General features: G+C 38.9%; 1 protein-coding gene across 2 annotated transcripts; it reads left to right on the forward strand.

Moving 5' to 3' along the window:
• The first annotated feature begins 413 nt into the window (after positions 1-413).
• Positions 414-24,115, forward strand: calcrl2 (calcitonin receptor-like 2). Of its 2 annotated transcripts, none has more exons than XM_086159068.1 (13): positions 414-510; positions 13,343-13,400; positions 13,551-13,713; positions 16,675-16,782; positions 16,879-16,991; positions 17,240-17,331; positions 17,657-17,786; positions 17,952-18,105; positions 18,673-18,733; positions 19,536-19,602; positions 19,965-20,183; positions 20,435-20,476; positions 22,809-24,115. In XM_086159068.1, the coding sequence occupies exons 1-13, from the start codon at positions 464-466 to the stop codon at positions 23,097-23,099; spliced, it is 1,545 nt and encodes a 514-aa protein (XP_086015194.1). In that variant the 5' UTR covers positions 414-463; the 3' UTR covers positions 23,100-24,115. The 2 variants fall into 2 exon arrangements, with proteins under 2 accessions (XP_086015194.1, XP_086015195.1); XM_086159069.1 differs by having other exon boundaries at positions 17,952-18,024.

The raw sequence follows: 24,115 nt of genomic DNA on the forward strand, positions 1-24,115 counted from the left end.
CAGTTGGGGAAAGATTTCAGAGATATATTTATCTGTGCACCTGCTCTAAACTATGTTATACATAATAATAATGATAATAATAATATCCATAATTCAGTGTGCTTGATAGATTTAATGGTAGACCTTGAACTTTACTGTATCTCTACCTGAATCATCTTCACTTCTGCTTCGCTACAGCTACATAATAAGCAAACCTGGAATATTCGAGTCAACTTCAAGCCAGGACTGGCTTTACATATTTGTGTATAATTTTATTATTTGCACATGTTTAAAATAAGTCATGTACGTTGATGACAATGGAATTTTGTTTGTAAAAATTATTGTAAATAGCGTTTGTCCATTACTTTGAAAGGGCTAAATGGACGGAAGTTGTGTGTTTTCGTCTGCGGCTGGTTCGGCCGGTGTTGTGGGGTTGGTACGTCTTGTCAGCGGGCAGCGGCATGACACGCTTCGTCGCTCGGAGATGGGGATATTTGAAGGAGACTGTTTGACAACTCACCCAAAGAGAAGGTAAATATAAAGTCTATGTTTATATAAAAAAAAGCCAGTCAGATGGGCACGCAGGTCAGTCTGGGGTCACTTTTTTAACGTTTTTTTTGTCACCGTTTGTTCATGTCAGTGTGTCCGCGTGAAGTGAGTTCGCCCAACAAGCTAACGTTACCCTAATGTTCAACAACAGTAGCCTGGGAAATAAACATTTCTTTATCATCACGCAAGAAAATACAACAGGTGTATGGGGACCTCCTATTCAATATCCTGTGTGAGCATGTAAGAAAGAGTGTGCTTGTTTACATTTTTGCTTTTGGAACCGCTCCCAAAGAACGTATGCATGTTATTGAGCCGTAGATGTGATCACAAATATCATAGGGGAATTGTTGCTCTGCTCTGACGCTGTGGACACAGTAAACATTTGAACATTTGATTTCAAAACACATTTCTGAGTTTCTGAGTGAAAACACTCCTCAAGGGATGAATGTTAGAAGGCCCCAAGCTATCTTGTCCACTTTTGAAAGTCTCAATTGTATGTGACATGAATAGATATAGCAGAAGTTGAGAATAGATCAGACCTGATCTGCAGGAGGCAAGAATGTTAATGACTTGAATTTGATCATATTCATTTTGATTTATATTATTTCATGACTCACAAAGCTCTAAATAAGTCTGTTAAGTTGCTTGGGCGAGAGCGTTTTTCAGTCAAGTCATTAATTGCAGCCTTTCTTCCAAATGACTCAACGCTTTTAACTCAACTCCAGTTGTATTCTCTGAAAGCTGATATCCTCTAATGGAAAGTTAGGCTACCCAGCTTCTCGGTAGTAGGTTATAAAAAAAGAAAAAAAAAAATTTTCCATCTCCCTTCACAAAGTATGCCCTCATTGTCATCCTCTGTAAGTTTGCCAGCTTGCAGGTGTGGTGGAGACGTCAGCATGACTCTTGCTCGCTGTGAAGAGATTTGTTGTCACTGAGTCCTCCAAAAGCACCAACACAAAGAAGCCATCATAGTACATAAGGTCAATACACCGGAGTGATTGACTTGTAGTTTTATTTATACAGTTTTCTGGTTATTTAGCGGCAGCTGATTTTATAGCACCTGGGTGAGACTTCCGACACTGCTATCAACATTTTGTAAGCAGCAGTAAATTCATCTGATTTGCAAGATTTGTCTTTTCTGTTATTATCTGTTAGCTTAATATTCAGTTCCAATGTAGAGTAGCTCCATTAGATGTGTTTAAAGGCACAGATTTGAGTGGACAAAGAACATTATCTTCCCTTCAACAGGCTGGATGTGCTCTTTTGTGTGCAAATTTGTACTTCTCCCTCTCATTCATGTTAGCATGTCTATTCAGTTACTTGTCCCTCCTGTGGAGCTGGAGACTTCTCAGATGTAATTGCACATTATTGCTATATAAGATCCAGCAGTTGTACAGAGTAATGTTTGCTTGGACTTTTTGTTTTCTTATCCTCCCCCTTTGGTCCCACATGGACCTATACATGAGAAAAAAGGGTGTATACCCTAGTGTGCCCAAGATGAAACATCACCCCATGTGTCCCACACTTTCATCTTTGAGGGTTTCCCAACACTTCCTAAAGTTTAGTGAAACCACCCCACATGATTAGACAACTTAATGAATACATATTTGTGCTTATGCAGAGGATTTTTTGTCATCTTTTTCCAGGTCAGGTCACGTCCCTATCCTTTTCGGTGTGTTGTTCAATTGTCACTCGAGTGATATTTTAATGTGGAGGACTGAGCATGAATGCTTTTTTCCAAAATTGGGGGATTGCAGTAATTACAAGAGACCACTTCACTTGTACTTGGGCAATAATTGAGAGTAGGATTTAGGCCAGACTAAACAAAGTAAATCACTGTAGACAAAGAATATTCAAGTCTTTATAATTTGTTGTTGTGATAAACAATTTATGTAGCATTGTGCAATTCTGCATTGAACACTTCCTGAAAATAGAATAAAACAGATGATAAAAGTCTAAACCCTAGAAAAGAACAGACACAAAAAAACATTGATTTAAGAATAAAGTTTGTTTTCAAAGATGGAACTTTGTGCTCTGGCTCTAAATGCCATGAGATTAAAAGTTGAATTTATCCTCCATAAAACTCCAGGATGTTTTCAGTCCTAATGGACTGTATCGCAGTGGCGTCTTGTCATGGAAAACACAGTACTTCCACTTTGTTTAAGAGTCAAACAGGAGTGAAACAGAGTGACACAGGTATATTGAATGTTATACGTGAAAAACAGTTTGTTACTGTGCTCAAAAAATGGATTGCATCAAGGTGATACAATTTTGCAAGATGGTAAATGACAGACTGCAAATTTTAACAACAGAATTTGAAGTCCAAATGTGAAGTGCAGATTTTATGGGTGATTTAAGCGGTCTTTTTCCCCATCTAAAACGCATTTGAAAGGTAGCCATATTGGGCCTTATAATGCCCTGCAGTCTAAATTAAAGTTCACAGAAATGAAACGCGTTAGTGCTTCTTTGTATATCCAAAATATGAAAAAAACAAAACAAAAAAGAACAACTGGGAGAAGACTCATTATTTAAAAATGTTATCCTATTTTATGTCTTAATCTTCATGGGTTTCTGTTCATCAATAATCTGTGAAAATGCAAACCACTTTGTGAATGACGAATGCATGGGGTAATTGTGTTTGTCTGTTTGTTCAGGGTTGTAATACAAGAGACAGAGAAGACAGACATGTAAGGCTGACCATGTCTGTGTAAGAGCACAAGCTCCCCCACACTGCTTGGAGGAGTGCACGAGTATGAACAGCTAACCCTTGAAGTTGCGATCATCTTGTATTTTAGCACACGCTGTAGCCATAGGCAGTCAGCTGAATGGTGGGAAAGATGCAAAGGAAGTTGATTGTATTATGGTTTGACCAGCGTGTCTGGCCAGCAATGCCTCCATTTTCTGTTCTCTATTAGCTCTGTTTTTCCATAACAGCCATAGGGACAAAAAAAAGAGACAGCATGGAATAGTTCCCAGATGGATGAGCTATTTTCGGTTCAGCTATGGGAAACGACCCAAGTCCATAATCACTCATTTGTGGACAGCTCAGCTTATATAAATCTTAGAGCTGATATTTACAACTCGCTTACAGGATCCCACTCTCTTATAAAAGCTGATTTTCCAGAGACGTTAAGGACAGAAATTGTGAATTTAGACTTAGATGAAAAAAGATGCATCCCCTCAAAGGAGAAAATGTGCAGAAATAAGGGCAGTATCTTCAAAAGTGCAATAATACGTTGAGCGCAGATCTGCCTTTATGCAGCATTTGTCTTTTGAATTAAACTATAGTTCTTTTAATGTGCAGTGTATCCTGTTTTAATCAGTTATTCCCACCCTGCTACAGGTTTCAAGTGTCCTGAGTGACCTGTAACTGAACGCCCTTGTGGTGGTTGCATCAGAGGATCTTGTGTGCTGAGTGGCTGCTGATTTTTTATTTGTAGACTAGGGTGTTGATAAATGACTTGATTTTTTATCATTATTATATGAATGTAGAAATGAGAAGTCAAGGCAGAATTTGAGTGTAGCCCAGCTTTACAATTTTTTTTTTGCACGGCACCGTTGTATTGAAACTTGAAGTGGCATATTATATAGACGAGGCAATAGGTTGTGTTAAAGGTCAAATTACTTTTCATATTTTGGAAATGTCTGAATGAAGTGTCGTGGATATGATTATGGTCTTTGCTGCAAATAATTTCATTAAGTCTCAAAATTTCCCTCACTGATATTAAATTGCAGTTAGTTGGGGGCACAATGGTATAATGGTGCCTATGCCTCATAGCAAGAGGCCCCTGGTTTGATTCTGATTCTGTGTGGAGTTTGCATGTTCTATCCGTGTTCTCTGGTTTCCTCCCACAGTCTAAAACATGCAGTAGGTTCATCGGAGATCCTAAATTGTGCAGGGTGAACCTTGCCTCTTGCCCTATGATAGATGAGATATGCTCCAGTATCTGTGCAATGCTGAGTGCAGAATGAGTGTTACAGATAATGAATGGATGTGAAGAATGTGTTGGGGGAAATACCAGATCTATGTTTGCCAAAGATGAAGTCTTCGAAGTATGAACCTGTTCTCCAGAAAGGCAAAGAAATATCCATAAAATGTGTCTTTTGAGAGATTGGTTTAGACTACTTAAACTTGTGTTTTTAATTATGACCCAAACACATTTTTTTATAATAAAGTTAAAATAACCATTTATTGACAAGTGATACAAATTGATAGAAAAACACACACATACAAAAAAAAAACAAATGAAAATGAAATCTATACGGTTGGATAAACAAATGCTGACAAAGTTTTCATTTGTGGATAAAATTTGCCACAGAAAAATAAAAAGGAAATGTAGGGCAGTGTATTTACAATCACCGTATTAAAGTATTGTGATTTAAATATCCTGATAATATAGTGTTCAGGCTTGTTATTGAAACATAATTAAAATGAGAACCAAGCATAAAGTTACACAAGATAAAATAAAGCACAAAAAGATGCAAGTGGCCTTGGCTGCTGCCAGTTTTCAAGCAGTATAAGCAAGGAAGTTTTCTACTAATACTTTAGACAACCGAAAGACAAGTGAAATTGATGTCAAAAATTTGGAGTCAATAACTACTCATGCATCCTAAAACTTTTCTCTTTTCATCAGTCTCAGCTTCAGCTGAACTAGCATGAATGTTCTGTGCCTGCATGACAAGACAATTTTTCCCACTGGGAAATGGTATATATAATCCTAATTGTTCATTTTAACTCAGTACAGTACATTCAGATTCATAATGGGGTTACTTGTTTTTAAACTCTTATAGGATGTTATGTTCTTTTTCCATGTCGGTTATCTCATGTTTTCGCTTGGTTACCTATTAGACAACCAAGGGTATTCTAATCTGTTGTCTTTAAATAATCTTTATATGTAATTTGCCTCTTACAGTGGTTGCGAGAGGCCTCTATTACTTACTCACTTACTGACATATAGCATTAATCGAATAATTATATCCAGACTGTTTTAGGGGTAGGAGTTTATCCTACAGTTAGCAGCCAGTCATCCAATTGTAGACAAATGTGCCGTTCAGCACTCCTCAACTACTGACCAATGTTAGTGCCAACATGGCACCCCTTGCCCTGTCACTTAAATTTGATCAGAAACTTTCCATTGAGGTATAACACACTGTTCTTACAAATCAAAGGCTCTGCGTCCTTGAAAAAATAATTTTGAAAAAGAATATTTCAGATTACAGAATACAAGGGAACATCTATTCTGCCTGTCTGCTTGGTAACAGTGTTGTATGAAATCAACCCTTAACAGATTTAGTCCATTATAGTAAAAACAGTATGTCAAAATCTTTGCAAGTAAAACACCGGTGCTGTATAATTTGTTATATGCTAGGAGGAGTTAAACTGTTTACAATTCAAAGGGTTCTCAGACACGAATTTTTCTATATATAGTTATATAAATGTGCATATTCGATGAGGGAGTCCCTCTGGCATTGGACTGTTTTATGAGATCTTTTTCATTTTATTTATGATTTCAGTCTGTCGGGAGCTATATCAAATGATGCAAATTATATCACTGTTGTAGACTCTTACTAAGTACTGTCTGTTCTCACAGTGAAAGCTATTCCTATGTCTTTTTGTTTACATGCAACAGTGGCGTATTTTTAACTTACCAGATTGTTTAAAACAGGGAGGTAAGTGAAGGCAGGAAGTGGTTTCAGTATCACAGAGGGAATATAATATTGTCGTTCGTCAGCTTCATCCTTCCTCCTGCCTCCCTAAATTACCCCACTGCATTTCTGCTCCATTCTTATACTGAAAAATAAAAATGTTTTGTTTTCTTAAACATAGCTCCTAGAAAAAATGGACTCCTCTAAAATTAGCTCAGGAATAAATACAAATTAATTCAAATGAAATTACTGATCAGCCCACAAAATGAAGTGCCTGTGTGCTATAAATCCTTGACAAAAGATTTTTATCTGAGATTTATATTTTCAAGACATTCATCGTTACACGAGTAATTATTGTGATCAGTTCTGGTGATCTGTTGTTAACTCACAGTCACTGATTATTCAGGGCTTCCACACCTTGTATGAGACTCTCAGACAAATGTCCTGTTACTGTGGTCTGTAGTTGCATCACTCACCAAAACATTCAGATGAGGTACTTTTGCATTTTAAATATTTCTTTTGCTATACCTTGAATGCCTCATTGTATTGCTTACCCTATTTAACGTACCTAAACCAGGTTGCTCAAGCGTTATTTCTGTTTCAACAACTGATCTCTTCAGAAGACAACACAGAACAGCCTGTTCCTGGTTGATCTGAAACATGGCCAACACTGCTTGTGTTGGCCTTTATTGTACTTGTTTGACATTATCCTGTAGCCGTGTTATTGACAAGGGACTACGATTGTTTAACTTTTAAATACTGGAAGTAATTCAGGCATCGTGCAAAACAAAGGCTGTTGCTGGGGTGGCAAGTCACTGTTATACCTGGTATTTTCATGATATAGTAGTGAAATATCTATGCAAACAAACTTAGATCTTGGAGAATTCATTCAGTTTTATTCCTGTAGCTTTGGAAACCATTTATTTGTTTCTCACATTTTCCCGTGTTCTATAATTAGAATCATCAACATATAATAATGAATACAGGATTATCTTTATTTCAAAAAAAGATTTTTATGTATGCCTACTCAAAAACAGATCTGTCGAGATAGCCTGAGGAACATTTGTTCTATCTTGTTTGAAGTCATGTGCTGCTTCACCCGATCTGACTGTTACAAGCAGGTAACTTACCAGACAATTAGATATTTTACCACATTTTTTTTTTTTTCCCAGATGGTAAAATGGATTTGTCAATCTCACTTATTAAATTATTCTACCTTATTTTTACCTGTATATACATTGAGGTGGTTGCTTTTCTTCTTCTCCTTTCGGCTTCTCCGTCCAGGGTCGCCCTAGTGAATCAACTTTCTTCATCTCATCCTATTCTCTCTATCCTCCTCTCTCACACCAACTACCTTCATATCCTCTCTCACATCCATAAATCTTCTCTTTGGTCTACTTCTACTAGAACTCTTGCCTGGCAGCTCTAATTCCAGCATCCGTCTACCAATATATTCTTGATCCGTCCTCTGTACATGACCGAACCATCTCAGTCTGGCTATTGTCAGAATATTTTGCATTTTGATGACAAATGAAACTTCTCTATTAATACATAATGCAAATGTTCATTGCAGCTTGAGATCACATGGAAGTGCCACAAGTTAATCGCTGCTGGCATAATCAATTCTCCAATTTTACCTGATTACTTCACAGTGTTGAGAGAGGCTGAGAAATTACTGGTAATGAATGAATGCTCTGCTCACTGTCCCTCTCCCTCTGTCTGGAGTCATTTTGTGTCCCCCAGTTCAGTATCCCTTCATGTTATGTTTTTGGTATTTAATCGTGTCACTACCAGACACTGCTGTGTGAAGCACAACAATTGTACGAGTTTGTGTTAGTGCTAGTTATCTGAAAAGGAAGAAACCCATGTAGCATATAGGATTTGTTCTCATTTTCTCCCTAGCTGTCATTATATTCGTTCCCAACCAGTGTTTATCTTTCATCTTTTAACCCTGAGAATTTTACAGTGGCAAATCATGTTAAAGTAGTTTCTCTTTGTTCATATAGACTGCAAAATTAGTGTTGCTAATACCTCAGGCAATAGAAAACCCTATGTTGCATCATTCAACATCTGCAGTCCATTATACTCCGCACAAGGGCCAATAACCCTAAATCTGGACCAGCAAGAACAATAATATTTGGATTTCCCATCATCCTGCTTGTTGGCCTGTGACCCTATGAGAGCTGTGTGTTTGTGACACACTGATTTAAGGATGTTGGGTGCTTTCTCAAACAAATGTCAGTGGCAATATCAAGATGATACAGAGAGAAGGGTAAGTAGATGGAAAATTTACCCTTGAGCTGCATTTTTTCTTCCATTCTAACAAATTACTTGACAAAAGAAAACAACGTTTTTTGGATTTGGAGTTGCTGATCCTCATCCCGGCTGCTTCACACCCTGCTGCGAACTGCTCCAGCGAGAGCTGGAGATCATGGTCTGATGAAGCCAACAGAACCACATCATCTGCAAAAAGCAGAGACTCGATCCTGCGGCTAACAAACTGGATCCCCTCAACGCCTTGGCTGCACCTAGAAATTCTGTCCATAAAAGGTATGAACAGAATCGGTGACAAAGGGCAGCACTGTCAGAGTCCAGCTCTCACCAGAAATGGGTCCGACTTACAACCTGCTGACCAAGCTCTGACACTGATCACACAGGGACTGAACAGCCTGTATGACAGGGTTTGGTAACCCATACTCTTGTAGCATCCCCCACAGGATTTCCCGCATGGCACGGTCAAATGCCTTCTCCAGATCCACAAAATACATGGATGCCCCTTCGAGGACCCTTCCAAGGATAAAGAGGTGGTCCACTGTTCCACGACCAGGACAAAACCACACTGCTCCTCCAGGATCCGAGGTTCAATGACCCGACAGACCCTCTTCTCCAGCACCGCTGAATAGACCTTACCGGGGAGGCTGAGAAGTGTGATCCCCCTGTAGTTGGAGCACACCTCTTATCCCCCTTCTAAAAAAGGGGGATCACGTCCCCGGTCTGCCAGTCCGCGCAATGCGGCAGAGGCGTGTCAGCAAGGACCTACAGCATCCAGAGCCTTAAGGGACACAGGGCGGACGTCATCCACCCCCGTCCTGCTACTGAAGAGCTTTTTGAGTGCTTCAGCCCAGGAATTGGGTGTGTCCATTCCAGAGTCCCCACGCTCTGCTTCCTCATAAGAAGGCGTTTCAACGGGGTTGAGGAGGTCTCGGAAGTATTCCTGCCACCAATCCACAACGTCTCTTCACATTCACTCAGTCACACACACACTTTAAGCTCCCATGCAATGTGCTAACCAAACCCTTGGGAATAACTGGGGGTTGAGTGTCTTGCCCAAGGACACTTCAGCATGCTGACAGGAGGAGCCAGAGATTGAACCACCGACCTTTTGATTAATGGGTTGCTTGCTCTGCCAACTGAGCCACAACTGCCCGTCGTACATGTTGTTATTGGGATCACAGCCTGTGCTCAATTTCGTCTGACTTTTAGGAGAGAAGTTTAGGGTTTTGACCTATACAAAATGCTCTTTATCACCTTGTTTGCCTTCATAAAACAAAGGTTAAGATTATCAGATACTGTTCTAAAGTATTGAAGAAATTTCTTCCTTTGTTAGTGCTAATAAAGCTACTGCTTTCATTTTGAAATTAAATCTTTGTTGAATGAAAAAGATTTTTTTTTCCCAAACTAACATTATCAAAAGCTTTATTACACTCTCCTCCTTTTTTAAAAATGGCCTGTCATATCAGCATTGTGAGGGTGAAACTTTTTACAAGAACAAAGTCAGCATTAGACCCACCACCTTTTCGCCCCTCGCTGTCATCTGTGTAGCAGAATCAACCTCTAACTGCGCTTTTTGTTGTCCACTTTATATTTGTGACATTGACAGCTGCACTCTGGAGCAACTGATAATGTTCACTTTTGCTTTTTGTGTTGTAGCTTCATTTTTTTTTATAACTTTAATGATACTTCATGTGTATTTCTTGATACAAATAAGCTAAGCAATGCATGGATGCACTAAACAGTAACAAACAAACAGAAAGGCTAAATAGATCACTTTTTTTTTAAATTTACTTGTTTGTTTCCTGGGACAAATCCACTCCCAATCAACGTATTTCCTCGCCCTATATATATATTTCAAAACACCACAGTGCACGTAGGATTATTGTGTGGGTCTCACAGGATATCACTGTTAAAAACCTTTCCCTACACATTGCACTAAGGTAGTCTTTGAAATATAGATCCTGAGTGCTGCAAGGGGCACATTGAGATTGCTAAGAACAGTCAAAAGCCGTAAGTCAGTAATACCAAGAAAGAATGAAATGTCAGACAGATAGTATTTAAAATTTGGATGGAGATGAAAGGTTGGAATGCTGGCCAACAGCATCTCATGATTGTTGTTCCAGACTGTAAACACTTGGTATTCTTGTACTATCCCCCAGAATGAGTTGCTGTAATTTGAATTTCATCTATTAGCAGATGAAATATTTTAGTCCTGTTTATAATCTTGTCCAGGGCGATATTTTTAATGACACTGTTTATAGGACGTTGTGGCTGGTTGTAACTGGTTGTTACTTTCTGCGCTTGCTGTTTTTCTCTTTTAGATGAGTCCATAATCAGTGAAAGACTCTCCTCTTATAAACAAATAATTGGCAGGACAGAGGCTGCCATTGCAATTTGAATGTTTTTATGCAACCTGTGATGCATAAAAAGTACACTCATTAAAGCAGCACTTTACTCGAGTGTGCTGGTTGCCAGGCGACACTGCTGGAGCTCCCTCCGCCCCCCACAGACATCATAGGTTAATTAGAACAGAAGATAGCAGAAGATATTGGTTTTTCAAGGCTTGTGGCCATTGTGAAATTGTCAATAATATTGAAACTTAAATAGAGTCTGAAATTTTCAAGTATTCAAGAATTTCTTTTTGCCTTTTTCTTTTTGTTCCTGTGAAGGGACTTAAGCTTCCTTTATACTGTTCTGGCTTATCAATGCTTCAGGAAAATGACTCATCACAGATCAAATTATGTCATGGGACACTAACCATCAATTACGGGACTCATGTTTTGCTTGTAGTTCACAGCCTGTAGTTGGAATTTAATTAAATAAAGAGTAGGTTTCTGTCTGTCTGAGTTTGCTTATGAGGAAGTGATTATATTAGTCGCACAAAAACAAAAGCAAATCACTGCCAACTTAATCAAGTACAGTACACTGACTATGGAGAATGTGCAATGCAGATCTATTTTTTTTAATGTCCTTGATCCACATTCCATTTTATAACTCTTTTTGCCTTTTTTACTGGCACCTCCTGTGTGGCGTCGGTTGCTGCAGCTCTCACTGCTCCATTCTGTATTTTACTCAAAGTCTTTCTTACCTTTTGAGTTTGCTTTTTTTACCCAAAGCTGTACGTAGGACACAAGATACACTGTTGAGACCCCATATGGAGCAATAGGTCCATTGTTTACAAGAGGGATCGGCTGTTGACATATGCTATATGGCTTTGCTGCTGTCAGAGTGAAGTAGTGTCCCCTTATGAATTGAGAAAGAGGTGGCGGGGATGCTGTGCTGGAGTCCAGCACCATGCAAGGCAATGCTATAGATCTGTTTTCCAGTCCATTAAAATGGGTAATATTAGTACTCTCCCTAACAAATTGTATGAGTTAACAGCAGTGACCCAGCACTTCAGTCAGTGCTGGTACTGATACTTCATGTTGCTTATAGAGACATGTCTAACCACGGCTATTCTGGCCACAGTAACCATGCTAGACGGATTCTAGCTGATATGCATAGGATGGCTGAGAGCGGTAGGGGGAAAGAAGGGGGATTACCAATGTTTGTGATAGGTAGATGGTGCAACTCTGAGCACACCAACATTAAAGAACAACACAACTGTAGCGACTTTGAATTGTTAGCAATTAGCATGAGATTACACTATCTGCCGTCGGAATACTTACAGGTAATCACAATAACTGCATATTTCCCCCACTCCACTCACGCAGATGCATCTTTTGCTTTTCCCCCTACTGCTCTTATATTACCCCCCATTAACTCAATTCAACTGACCATACAATCCCCCCTGGGCCAATCTATCCCCCTAAAAAGCTCAGCAGATACAGGCCATTTACAGGACTGTGTTCCTATATTTTTAACTATTTACATGCAGACAAATTTCGGAAAGAATGTGCTAACACTGTGAGAACTAAGTAAATTACAGTAGTTTAATATTTGGAGCAAAAACTTTTATAATTTTTTTGGGACCAAGTAATGACTGTGTGCGAGCGGCTGATTAGCGAGTTGCCATATGGAAGCCAATAAAATAAACATGAACAAGGTAATTAAAGCAACAATATTCCAAACATTTATATGCATAGTTTTAAAAACTGTTCAAAGCAGTGGTTTCTCAAAACCAAGTGGAACAAAACGTTTTCTCTCATTCTTTCTCCTGTATTTCTTATATTCCTTGATATATTGTTCAGTGAATGAATCAGTGCTTATCTGGACAAAGGATCATAAATGAGCTCTCCATTTTGGTTTGGAAATGTTATTTGCATACTGGCTTCTCTATTAAGTTGTTGTTGGCTTTCCGATTTGACTTGTCTCACCCATCACCCATCCATCTTAGAATCACCTGAGGCTTTAGGCCACTCAGCTCATGTGTGTTTTTAGTGGGAAGATATAAGGAATGACTATGCAAATACTGCTGAAAATCTTACCCCTGGAGTTTTGTGGTAATTTTCACTTTCTGGTTTCTTTTCCATCATTTATCAAGCAAAATTCCCAGCTTTAAAATTAACAAATTGTATTTCAGCATCCCTGGGTGTTGGCATGTTGGGCTAACACTGGCACTAATCTTTTTTCCAACAATATGATTCTGTTGTGGGCTCATTAAAGGGGAAACACTTGAGGGAACATGATGCCCCTTTGCCCAAGAATAACACCCACTCATCTGTTTTTGTGACCCTGAGTGGACAGTGGCGAGGAATAGTTGTTGGGAGCATGAACTTCCCGTTTGTATACACCAGGATACTCCAACAAATATGTATAAACAACATGCATGCCCATTTTCAGATTTAAATCAGGACACGGCAATGTTGGTTTTAGACTACCGATTTTTGATGTGGGGAAATGTTTTGGAAAAAATAAAAGCCTCTGACCAACTTTGCTTTTTTTACTTCTTCAGAGACATGTGGAGGACCATAACCCTCTCACTGATAGTGGCACTAGCACAAGGCACAGAGGTAAGCACAAAATATGGGTTAAGACAATGCAGGTGAGGATGTTATAGGGATAGGAACAGAAAACTGTTCAAGTTATTAGTGCTCTTTACATTTTTTAGTTATTTTACATATCTACACTTTAAACCTCTGAGCCCTCCCCCCTTATCATAGGTGTCCCGCTCAGAGGATGTGGGGTCCATGATTGATTATAAGATGGAGGCTGAAAATCAGCAGGAGAATTTGTCCACATTAGGAACATCTCGACGCCAGATCCTGGCAGCTCAGTTTGAGTGCTACCTGAAGATAATCCGCGATCCACCACATAGTGATGAAGGTAAAAAGACGACCATAACCAGCGGCTTATTGATGCTACCAATGCATTTTTTTCCAATAAAATGTATGGGACAGGTTGTAGTTCTAGCTGGAGGAATTGTGGTAAAGATACTGCCAACAACACACATATTCTGGCTTTGTCCTAAATGGAGTGTATTTTGGAAGGAGGTTTTTGATGCCCTCAAAGTGGTTTTCAAACAGGACATTCCACAAAGCCCTACAACTGCATTATTAGGAGCAACTCCTATGGGTATTGACAGAAAGGATGAAAAATACTTCCTAAACATATAGCTCACAGCAGCATTAAAATGCATAATTAACAGGTAGTTAAAAACGAATCCCCCTACAAATAATATATGGATCCAGAAAGCATGAGGCGTATACCAGATGGAGCATATTAAATATTTATTAAGACTTCAGAAGCCTGTTTTTTCTAAACTAAACAATGGGCACCTGTCATGTCTTCACTAATACAATGAGGCTTGAGTCAAGAAGTTTTGGACTGGCACTGGACATATGCATCATATCCTTTTAGAGTGCTTATGTGGAGTGGATGTTTATAATTTTTCACTACCCCCCTCCTTTTTTCCCCAATATTTCTGTGACTATTTCCTAGTCATTTATCTATTACCATGTCATTTCATTATGTATACCGTATTTTTTATCTTACTTTATTAGGACCTGATACACGTTTACACTTATCGCAGAAAAAGGGGAAAAATGTACATGTATATTATATATATATCATATTAATGTTGAGAAAAACAAAAGAAAATTTGAGTTCAAAAAAGTGCAGAAACAGCATTGCCAATCCTGCTGTAGCATTAGTGGTGTGCTGGAATATTTATTTATGCAGATGCAATTCAACATAGATATTACTAAGGTATTGCTCCTTTTAAGACCACACTACATCTGTGTGTGCTGACAAGAAGTTGAGATGGAAGGGTGGTGGAACATTACTGTTTGTGTATGTGCTGGTATCTTTTTCAAATTTACAAGTACTTTAAATGTGTAAAGAGAAGAAAGAGAGAGAGAAAAGGGCAGAGGGAGAGAGGATATGAGTCTGAAAGAGAGGAAGCCTGTAACTCCCATTTCAGGACTGCCCTGCCTTTGAAATTTTATTTTGTGCTCCCATTTCCCAACATGCCACTATGTAACCTGGTACAACCATGTTTCCGACTATTGTTGACAAGCTCTGAGCAGGCCAGCTGTGTTGAGACACTGTATGGTCATAGTTTACTAAGTGCAGCACACAATTTAAGTTCATGTAGTTATGAATGGGATTCACCTTATCCAGATAGTTTTCATTTCGTAATGATTCTCCCTTCATATTCTTACTACAATTGAATTGGTTTTCAGGTCTGCCTGAAAAACCTAGACTAGGAGTTGACCCATCCTTTTAGTCCCTGAAAATCTTGTATTTTCCTGGAAGCTCATTTTATCTGGAATAAGATATCTTATCATTAAAAAAATGTCCTGGACAATGATCTCTGGAGAAGAGTGGGATAGAGTAGGAAAAGAACCCTTTTTCAGTGAAGGTGTAGAAGAGACACTGTTTGGCAACAGAATAGGGTGTAATTCTGATGTATACTGCTCAAAAAAATAAAGGGAACACTTGAACAACACAATGTAACTCCAAGTCAATCACACTTCTGTGAAATCATAGTGTCCACTCAGGAAGCAACACAGATTCATTTTGACTTGTTTTAAGGACATTACATCAAAGTTGGATCGGCCTGGAGTGTGTTTTTACACTTTAATTTTGAGTGTGATTTCTAATCCAGACCTCCATGGGTTAATACATTTGATTTCCATTGATAATTTTTGTGTGATTTTGTTGTCAGCACATTCAACTGTGTAAAGAGCAAAGTATTTCATAAGAATAGTTCATTCATTTAGATCTAGGATGTGTTTTTTAAGTGTTCCCTTTATTTTTTTGAGCAGTGTATATTGTGCATCAGCTAGTTCCATTGAATGGAACTAGGGCAAGCTGGCCGACCAACATTTTTTGTCTTTTATTTAAGCCTTTTTTTTCAGCATGCAGAAACAAGTGTTCTAGGCTCTCATCTGACACAACATTGTTTCTGATTTTTCTACTGATTTTTTCTTTGTGACTGAAGACAACTGCTTTATGAGCCTCACACACACACACACACACACACACACACACACACACACACACACACACACACACACACACACACACACACACACACACACACACACATATGTACAAATGCACACTCATTCTATCTCATTTGCGTATTCAGGGGTTCTGATTGTATCTCCTAACACAACTGGTGTCAATGAAGACCATTCAGCTCTGCAATTCAAACATATTCAATTGTCCTCAACTCTATTCCCCATAGACTGAAATAGGGAAAGGGGAAAAAAAAGGTTTTTAAGTGTTAAGAAGTAGGAATTTTGTGTATATGTTGGTGTGGATGTTATCTGTATTTCTATATAACCATGTCCCTCCAGCAGAACTGTAAATTGATCAAAAGTGGAAAAAATGAAACTTGCTCTTTGTTTTGTTGTGTTACATTTTCTTGTTTCAATGTGTAAAAGAGGCACCTATATTAATGTAGCAGATATATGTGGTAAGTGCTTCCACCTCACAGCAAGAAGGTCCCTGGGTTCTCTGGTTTCCCCCAAGAGTCCAAAAAAGGCTTTAAGTTCATTGGGCCCCTAAAATTGCCCAGATGTGTGAATGACAGATAGAATTCTTGAATGTCTCTGTTTGTGGACCTGTGATCGACTGTTATCCTGGGTGTACCCTACATCTCACCCAATGACAGCAGGCATATCCTCCTGTCCTCCCACCACCCTGAGTGCAGGATAAGCAGTATAATGAATGAATCAATGAATGCACAATTCAGAATGTATGGATTACAGTAGAGGTCCTGGAAATCGGTACCCACATGTCTGCGATGTCATCGTTTGCTCTTACTGCCCTCTACAGGTCAATACTGTAATCGCACGTGGGATGGCTGGCTGTGCTGGGAAGATTCAGCTCCAGGCACTTACATGCAGATGTGTCCTGAATACTTTTTGGACTTTGACCCTGGTGGTGAGGTCATAGAGCATGCATGTACACATGTGCGTGAGCACACACACAAACACACGTGTGCACATACACTGTACTCTCTGCATATGTCTTTTACAGAAAAAGTTACAAAGGTGTGTAATCCTGATGGCCAGTGGTTTCACCATCCAGACAGCAATCGAGTGTGGAGTAACTACACCCAGTGTAAGATCGACACTGAAGAAAAGCTGAAGGTGAATATTATGCAGCGTGACATGATTCAAAAATGTTCACAGCAGATGTGTTTAGAATAGCCCCAATGCAGTTCAGCAAAACAGAGGTATTTGTTCCCTTTTCTTCATTTAGGTTTGTTTTTTGGCTGAACTGTCTAGATTTTGTTTTCTCAGGTGTCCATAAAGATTACTGTGCTTCTGATTTTCAAAAAGTAATACTCAAAAAGCTTAATCTGTTAAATCATTAGGCCACTGTTCTTGTCTTGCAGTTTATCATCAGTCTCTACTACCTAGCCATGGTGGGTCATAGCCTTTCCATCGTCTCCCTCATCATCTGTCTTATCATCTTCTCCTACTTTAAGTGAGTGAGGAATTTTCTTTCTTCTCTTATTTCTAGTTTTATATATTGTTTCAAGCAACCTGGTGTTTACCAGGTGGTTTGGAATCAAGAAGGCTGTTTATTTAAAAAAAAGAAGTTTAAATCATGATTGCCACTTGTTACGATTGCCACTGATTTGTGGAGTATTCTAGTCATTTTATGTCACAGCCTCTGCTTAGATTCAAGAAAAATCGCATGTGAGATCCACAGAACACATACAAGGAGTATATCATCAAGAGTTGTGAATCATTTTAAAAAGTATTGGAACTCATTTTCTTATACTTATCTTGATCTTGTTTTTTTGCAGGAGTCTCAGCTGCCAGAGAATCTCCCTTCACAAGAACATGTTTCTTTCCTTCATTGTAAATTCTATTGTTACAATGATATGGCTCTCCATTACTGGGGCAAATAATCAAGCCATCAATGCCATCAACTCTGTGAGTCATAATTACATTTTATTATCCCCAGTAATTATAAATGTGAATGAGTTTTACGTAATTTCCTCTGTTGTGTCCTACTCCCTCTTTATTACAATACGTAATAAGCACAGTGAATTAATGCTATAGGTTAATGTTCGGTCTTCTTACTTTTCCGTCTGACAGGTGAGCTGTAAGGTTGTGGCTACACTGACTGCATATACGTCAATGTCCAACTACTTCTGGATGCTGTGTGAAGGTATCTACCTCCACACTCTCATCATAGTAGCCGTATTTGTAGGGGAGCATCAGCTCTTCTGGTATTATGTCCTAGGATGGGGTGAGTCATGACTATCACTTTTTCACTGATATTTATAAAGTACTTCATGCACCTCTTTCATTTTGATGTCACGTCTGCCCGAAACACGCACGCACGCAGGCACGCACGCACTCATACACACACACACACACACACACACACACATACACACACATACACACACACACACACACACACACACACACACACACACACACAGTGATAAATAGACACTCTTATACACACTAGGCTTCAATTTCACAATTCAAATAACAATTCACCAACAACTCCATTAAATTCAAGTATTGGTATTACATACATCAGTATAATAACCTGGCCAATATGGAAGAAAATTACTGTTGCGTTAAGTACACGTCTGCAATTTAGTTAGTTTATAGTTTATTATTGTATTTGCTTAGGTATGAAAAATACAACACAAATAACTTTGTGTGAGTTGGTGATTTCTTCTGCATGTATTTTGCTATTTTCTCTTTTCTCTTTTAGATGATGACCAAATTATGATCAAGTTAATTTTGAAAAGCAGCTTATAACCTGTTTCTGACAGTTTCTCCAATTCCCATTCTGAAGGCTTTCCAATGCTTCCTGCCATCACGTATGCTGTGGCTCGTGGCCGCTTCTATAATGACAAGTAAGCTTGGACTAATCAATATGTGTGTGAGATTTTTATCTATTTTACACCTCCGTGTATAAATTTCTATATATAGTCACAGCTTGTCTACATCAAGAGCTAGTTTAGATCAAGAGCAAAGATCCAGAAGATATAGCTTTTCGTTGGTAAAACGCTCTATATACTGTCAATAGAAACTGATGTAACAGAAATGGTATTTTACTACAGATAGAAACTTATAATCACCTTTTCAAAAAACAATTATAATTATATGCACCACTAGGGGCTTATCTTTGAAAATTCACAAATATTCTTGCCTTTTAAAAATCAGCTGTCAATAATTTAATATAATTTCTTTACAGTTTTCAAAGATAAAAAAATAACTGATGTTTGCCACAATTGTTTTACATAATATCAGAATATTGAAAAAATTGCAAGAACTTACTTTTTTGTCATCTGTATTGTAAAAATAATAGCTTTGATTGGTAAACTTTATGACTGACTGGATCAGAAATCAGATGCATGATGAAATCACTCTGAATAAGTGGCTAGCAATGAAAATAAACAAAAAATCTAAAATTAGCCAAGAAAAAACTGAAAGAATGTATCTAATGATCAGCAATAAGTTACTCGATGATTTGTGAAAAATTTAGCAAAAAGTCAGCAAGAGGTAATTTAAGACTCAAATTTAGTGCTGAATCAGTGCGACCGCATCACTGCAATTATTTCCATCCATCAAGGTTGTGGACTTGATGTTTACTGTTTATGTTGGGGAACACCCTAACAATGGAGTGTGCTGAGTCTTTGTTGCTCTGTGTCTCAGGTGTTGGCTTAGCCCTAATACTGACCTGCTCTACATTATTCAAGGGCCCATTACAGCCGCACTCACTGTGAGTAATCAAATAAAAAGCAAAAAAATCTGTTTTAATCTATGAATATATAGATGAGGCGTCAGATTTTCATTAGCATAACTTTCGTTTCTTCTTGGGAGCAGTATGGTGGTCCAGTAGTTAGTTTCCCAACCTCACAGCAAAACAGTTCCTGGTTTCATCGCCTTCTGTGTGGAGCCTTATTGTGCTTCCTGTGTCCTCACTGTATAGTTTGGTTTCCTCCTACTGTCAGTCAGTCTGCTGGACAATGAAAAATATTTTCTTGTGTGATTATACCCCCACCCTTAGGTCATTTTCTGAAATTGTTTCAAGTCATGTTGGAGAAATGTCCTTTTGCATCCTTCTGTCCTGATTGTGCCCAGGTGAACTTATTCTTTCTCCTGAACATTGTACGGGTTCTGATCACCAAGTTGAAGAAAACCCACTGTGCCGAATCAACAACCTACATGAAGGCTGTAAGAGCCACACTCATCCTAATCCCTCTGCTGGGAGTTCAGTTCATGCTTTTCCCCTGGAGGCCGGAAGGTCGCATCGCCCGGGCAATCTATGACTTCTTTGTAAACATCTTCTGCCACTTTCAGGTACAAATAAGTCAAAAATGCTAGTGAGAACATCTTTTTGTGGTCCAAACCTAGCGGTTTAAATTATAAGCTTGGACTCATTCTTTTGTGAAAGAAACATTTAGATGCTCCCACACAAAAAAGTATCTCTCAATGTCTTTTGAAATGTAGGTTGTGTGAATGAACCATTGATGGAATGAACAATAGTCTTGATGTTCAAAAGCTACACTTTCATATTTGAAACATTACATCTATGATCTGGTTCTTTGCAGGGACTTCTGGTGGCAATTATATTCTGTTTCTGCAACACTGAGGTATGTAAAATGTGTTTTGCAATATGGATTTTTCCTGTATAATATATGTATAAATTTGTATATATATATATAAATATATGTGTACTGTATTAATATACTGAACAGCCAAACCATGACCACTGAATGGTCAGTGGGTGGATATATAGGGTGACTAGTGAAAATTTTTGTTCTTCAATTCTTTGTTGTGGACTTTGAAACTGGGCACATTTAAGGATGCCATTGACTCCTCAGAGCCAGAATGTGATGATTAATCACTGGACCAGAGCATCTCCAAAACTGCAGCTCCCGCACTTAGCCCCAATGACTGCTATCTGTACCTCCCAAAATTAGAGTTAGAAAAACTAGTGAAGTGGTGACAAGGCTCATTGAAGAGAAGACCATATTGTGATGTATGATCATCAGAAGATGTACTTTTACTTAGATTGTTTTGTTTTATTGCCAGTTCTGTTGCTAGACAAGCATTTGTGTGCATGGCTAGAAAATTGGTCACAATGTCCATGATGCAGAGAAGGAAGGTGGATATATGGTGTGTCCTGGAGACCAGCTGGAAAGGTAGTAAGGCAAGAAGCTTTGGCGCAGGTTTTAAGTTGTATTATCACGGTACTTACAGGAAGAGAAACGGAGTAGGAGTTATCTTGAAGGAGGAGTTTGTTAGGAATGTTCTGGATGTGAAAAGAATGTCAGATAGACTTATGAGTCTATCTGACTTATTAGTCTGAAAGTGGAATTTCAAGTTGTGATGTTCAATGTTGTTAGTTGCTTTGACCCACAGGTGGGATGTGGGTTAGAGGAAATGGAGACGAACTGGAAGTAGTTAGATGAAGTGATGCAGAATATTGCCAGAGTGAGAGTGGTAATTGGTGCAGATTTTAATGGGAATGTTGGTGCAGACAGTAGAGGTGATGAAGGTGTGATTACAGGTTTGGTATCGAGGATAGGAACACAGAGGGACAGATGGTGGTAGACTTTGCAAAAAGGATGGAAATGGCTGTAGTGAACACTGTTTTCCAGAAAAGACAGGGACATAGGGTAACCTATAAGAGGTAGGAGCACACAGGTAGACTACATCTTGCATTGACAATGTAATCTGAAAGAGATCAGTGACTGCAAAGCAGTGGTAGGTGAGAGCATAGCCAGACAGCATAGGATCGTGATTTGTTGGATGACTGGTGACACGGAGGATCAAGATGACAAAGGCAGAGCAGGGGACAAAGTGGTGGAAGCTGAAAATGGAGTGTTGTATGGTTTTCAGGAAGGAGTTGAGAAAGGCTCTGGGCGGTCAGGGAGAGCTTCCAGATGACTGGACAACTACAGCTAATGCGATCAGGTAGACTGGTAGGAGTACTTGGTGTGTTGTCAGGAAGGAAAGTAGAAAAAAGTACGTTAGACTGGTACAGGATATGTATGCAAGCTGTGAGACAGTAGTGCGGTGTTCTGTAGGTGTAAAAGAGAAGTTCAAGGTGGAAGTGGGACTCCATCAGGGATCAGCTCTGAGCCCTTTCTTGTTTGCAGTGGTGATGGATAGGCTGACACATAAGGTCAGAGAGTATCCTCATGGACCATTATGTTTGCAGATGACATTGTGATATGCAGTTAGAGCAGAGAACAGGTTGAGGAAAATCTGGAGATGGAGGTATGTGCTGGAAAAGAGAGTAATGAAAGTTAGTTGCAGCAAGAAAGAGTGTATGAGAGGGTGGAACGGTGGGTGGAACGGTGAGGCGACAGGGATTGGAGATCAAGAAGTTGGAGGATTTCAGATACTTGGGGTCAACAGTCCAGAGCAGAAGAGAATGTGAAAAAGAGATCAAGAGACGGGATCAAGCAGGTTGGGATGGGTGGAGAAAAGTGTCAGGGGTACTACGCGATAGAAAACTATCAGCCAGAATGAAAGGAAAGGTGTACAAGACAGTGGTGAGACCAGCGATGCTGTATGGCCTAGAAACAGTTACAATGACAAAAAGACAGGAGGCAGAGCTAGAGATCACAGAGGTGAAAATGCTTAGGTTCTCTTTGAGAGTGACCAGGATGGGTAGGATCAGGAATGAGTCTATCAGAGGAGCAGCACATGTTAGATGTTTTGGACAGAAGGTCAGAGAAGCCAGACTGAGGTGGTTCGGTCATGTACAGAGGAGGGATAGTGAATATAATGGTAATCGGATGCTGGAATTGGAGCTGCCAAGCAGCAGGTCTAGAGGAAGACCAAAGAGAAGATTTATAGATGTAGTGAGAGAGTATATGAAGGTAGTTGGTGTGAGAGAGGAGGATACAGAGAATAGGGTTAGATGGTGAAGGTGATAATAATGATTAACATCTTAATTGTTCACCTTTTCAGGCTCAAACAGTGCTCAAGAGGAAATGGGTTCAGTTAAAAACTGCCTGGGGAAAGACCGGGTGGGGAGAATCACCCATTGCCATCACCCATTTTAACTACCACACTAACTCCTCCGTCACTGAGACCAGCCGTGTCACTGCTTCCCTGGAGCAGCCTGTTACCCCAGACAAACCAAAGGAGAGCGTTACCCTCCTGTCTGAGGCTCCACAGGACATTGAACGGCAGAGGGATGGCAAGACTTGCAGCAATGGGGAGCTAGAGATGAGCAACTTTGAGACCACCTACTTCTGACTGAGGTGATTTAAGGTTGAACAAGCGCACATGCACTCATTTAGACATGAGAGAATTAATGAACCAAGGCTGCTGGTGAATTTTTCAGTTAAAACAAAATTTTTGGCATTGTATGTATGTACAGTATATATATTTACAATATGTTTACACACACACACACACACACACACACACACACACACACACACACACACACACACACACACACACACACACACACACACATATACATATACATATATATATAAACAATGCAAAAAATTTGTTTTAACTGAAAAATTCACCAGCAGCCTTGGGTCATTATCTCTCTCATCAGTTATTTGTTGATTTGTCTCTGTTATCTACAAAATGTCTGAACACTTTTACTCAGAAATATTTGACTTAAATTCAAAAAAGGTTTAAGTTATAAGAACACAATAATTTATTTAAGGTTTTCATTCTGTTACTGTTGTATTATATTTTTGTGAACACATTTCAGTATTGTGATTTTTATAATGCTAGAGTTTGCATTTTTATATCACCGTGGAGGAGAAGTGGGTGTGTAATTTGTTGCCTTATGAAGCCTCTGAAGGCTTTGTTTGTGTATCACTGTGACCAATGCATGTCATTGCCCACTGATATATTGTACATTTCTTTTTACATGCACACATTTCGATTTACTTGTAAGTGTATTTTTGTGATATGAGCTATTGATCAGCAATTATTAAGCACCTATTATTGTCTTATTCTGCATTATGATATTCTGCAACCTTTAAACATGTAATTACCAATTTTCATTCACCAAGTCACCTTATTATTGTTTCATATCTTAAGTGAATGAGGAATTTTTATGCATGAATTTTGGTGTAGATATATCTTTGTCCATATGGAACTTGCAATGTGCTATTATGACAGCAGTGCAACATGTGGTTTCAATAAAAGTGTAATAATATCATGCTGATAAGAAGCAGGACAATAAATCACCTATTTATGGGAAATGTGTTTACAATAAAATCAGTTGTTATTGCAGTTGGCAA

Source organism: Fistularia commersonii, chromosome 14 (assembly GCF_037954325.1).
Source record: "Fistularia commersonii isolate RoL2024-O1a breed Wild chromosome 14, RoL_Fcom_v1.0, whole genome shotgun sequence".
Classification (NCBI taxonomy): domain Eukaryota; kingdom Metazoa; phylum Chordata; class Actinopteri; order Syngnathiformes; family Fistulariidae; genus Fistularia; species Fistularia commersonii.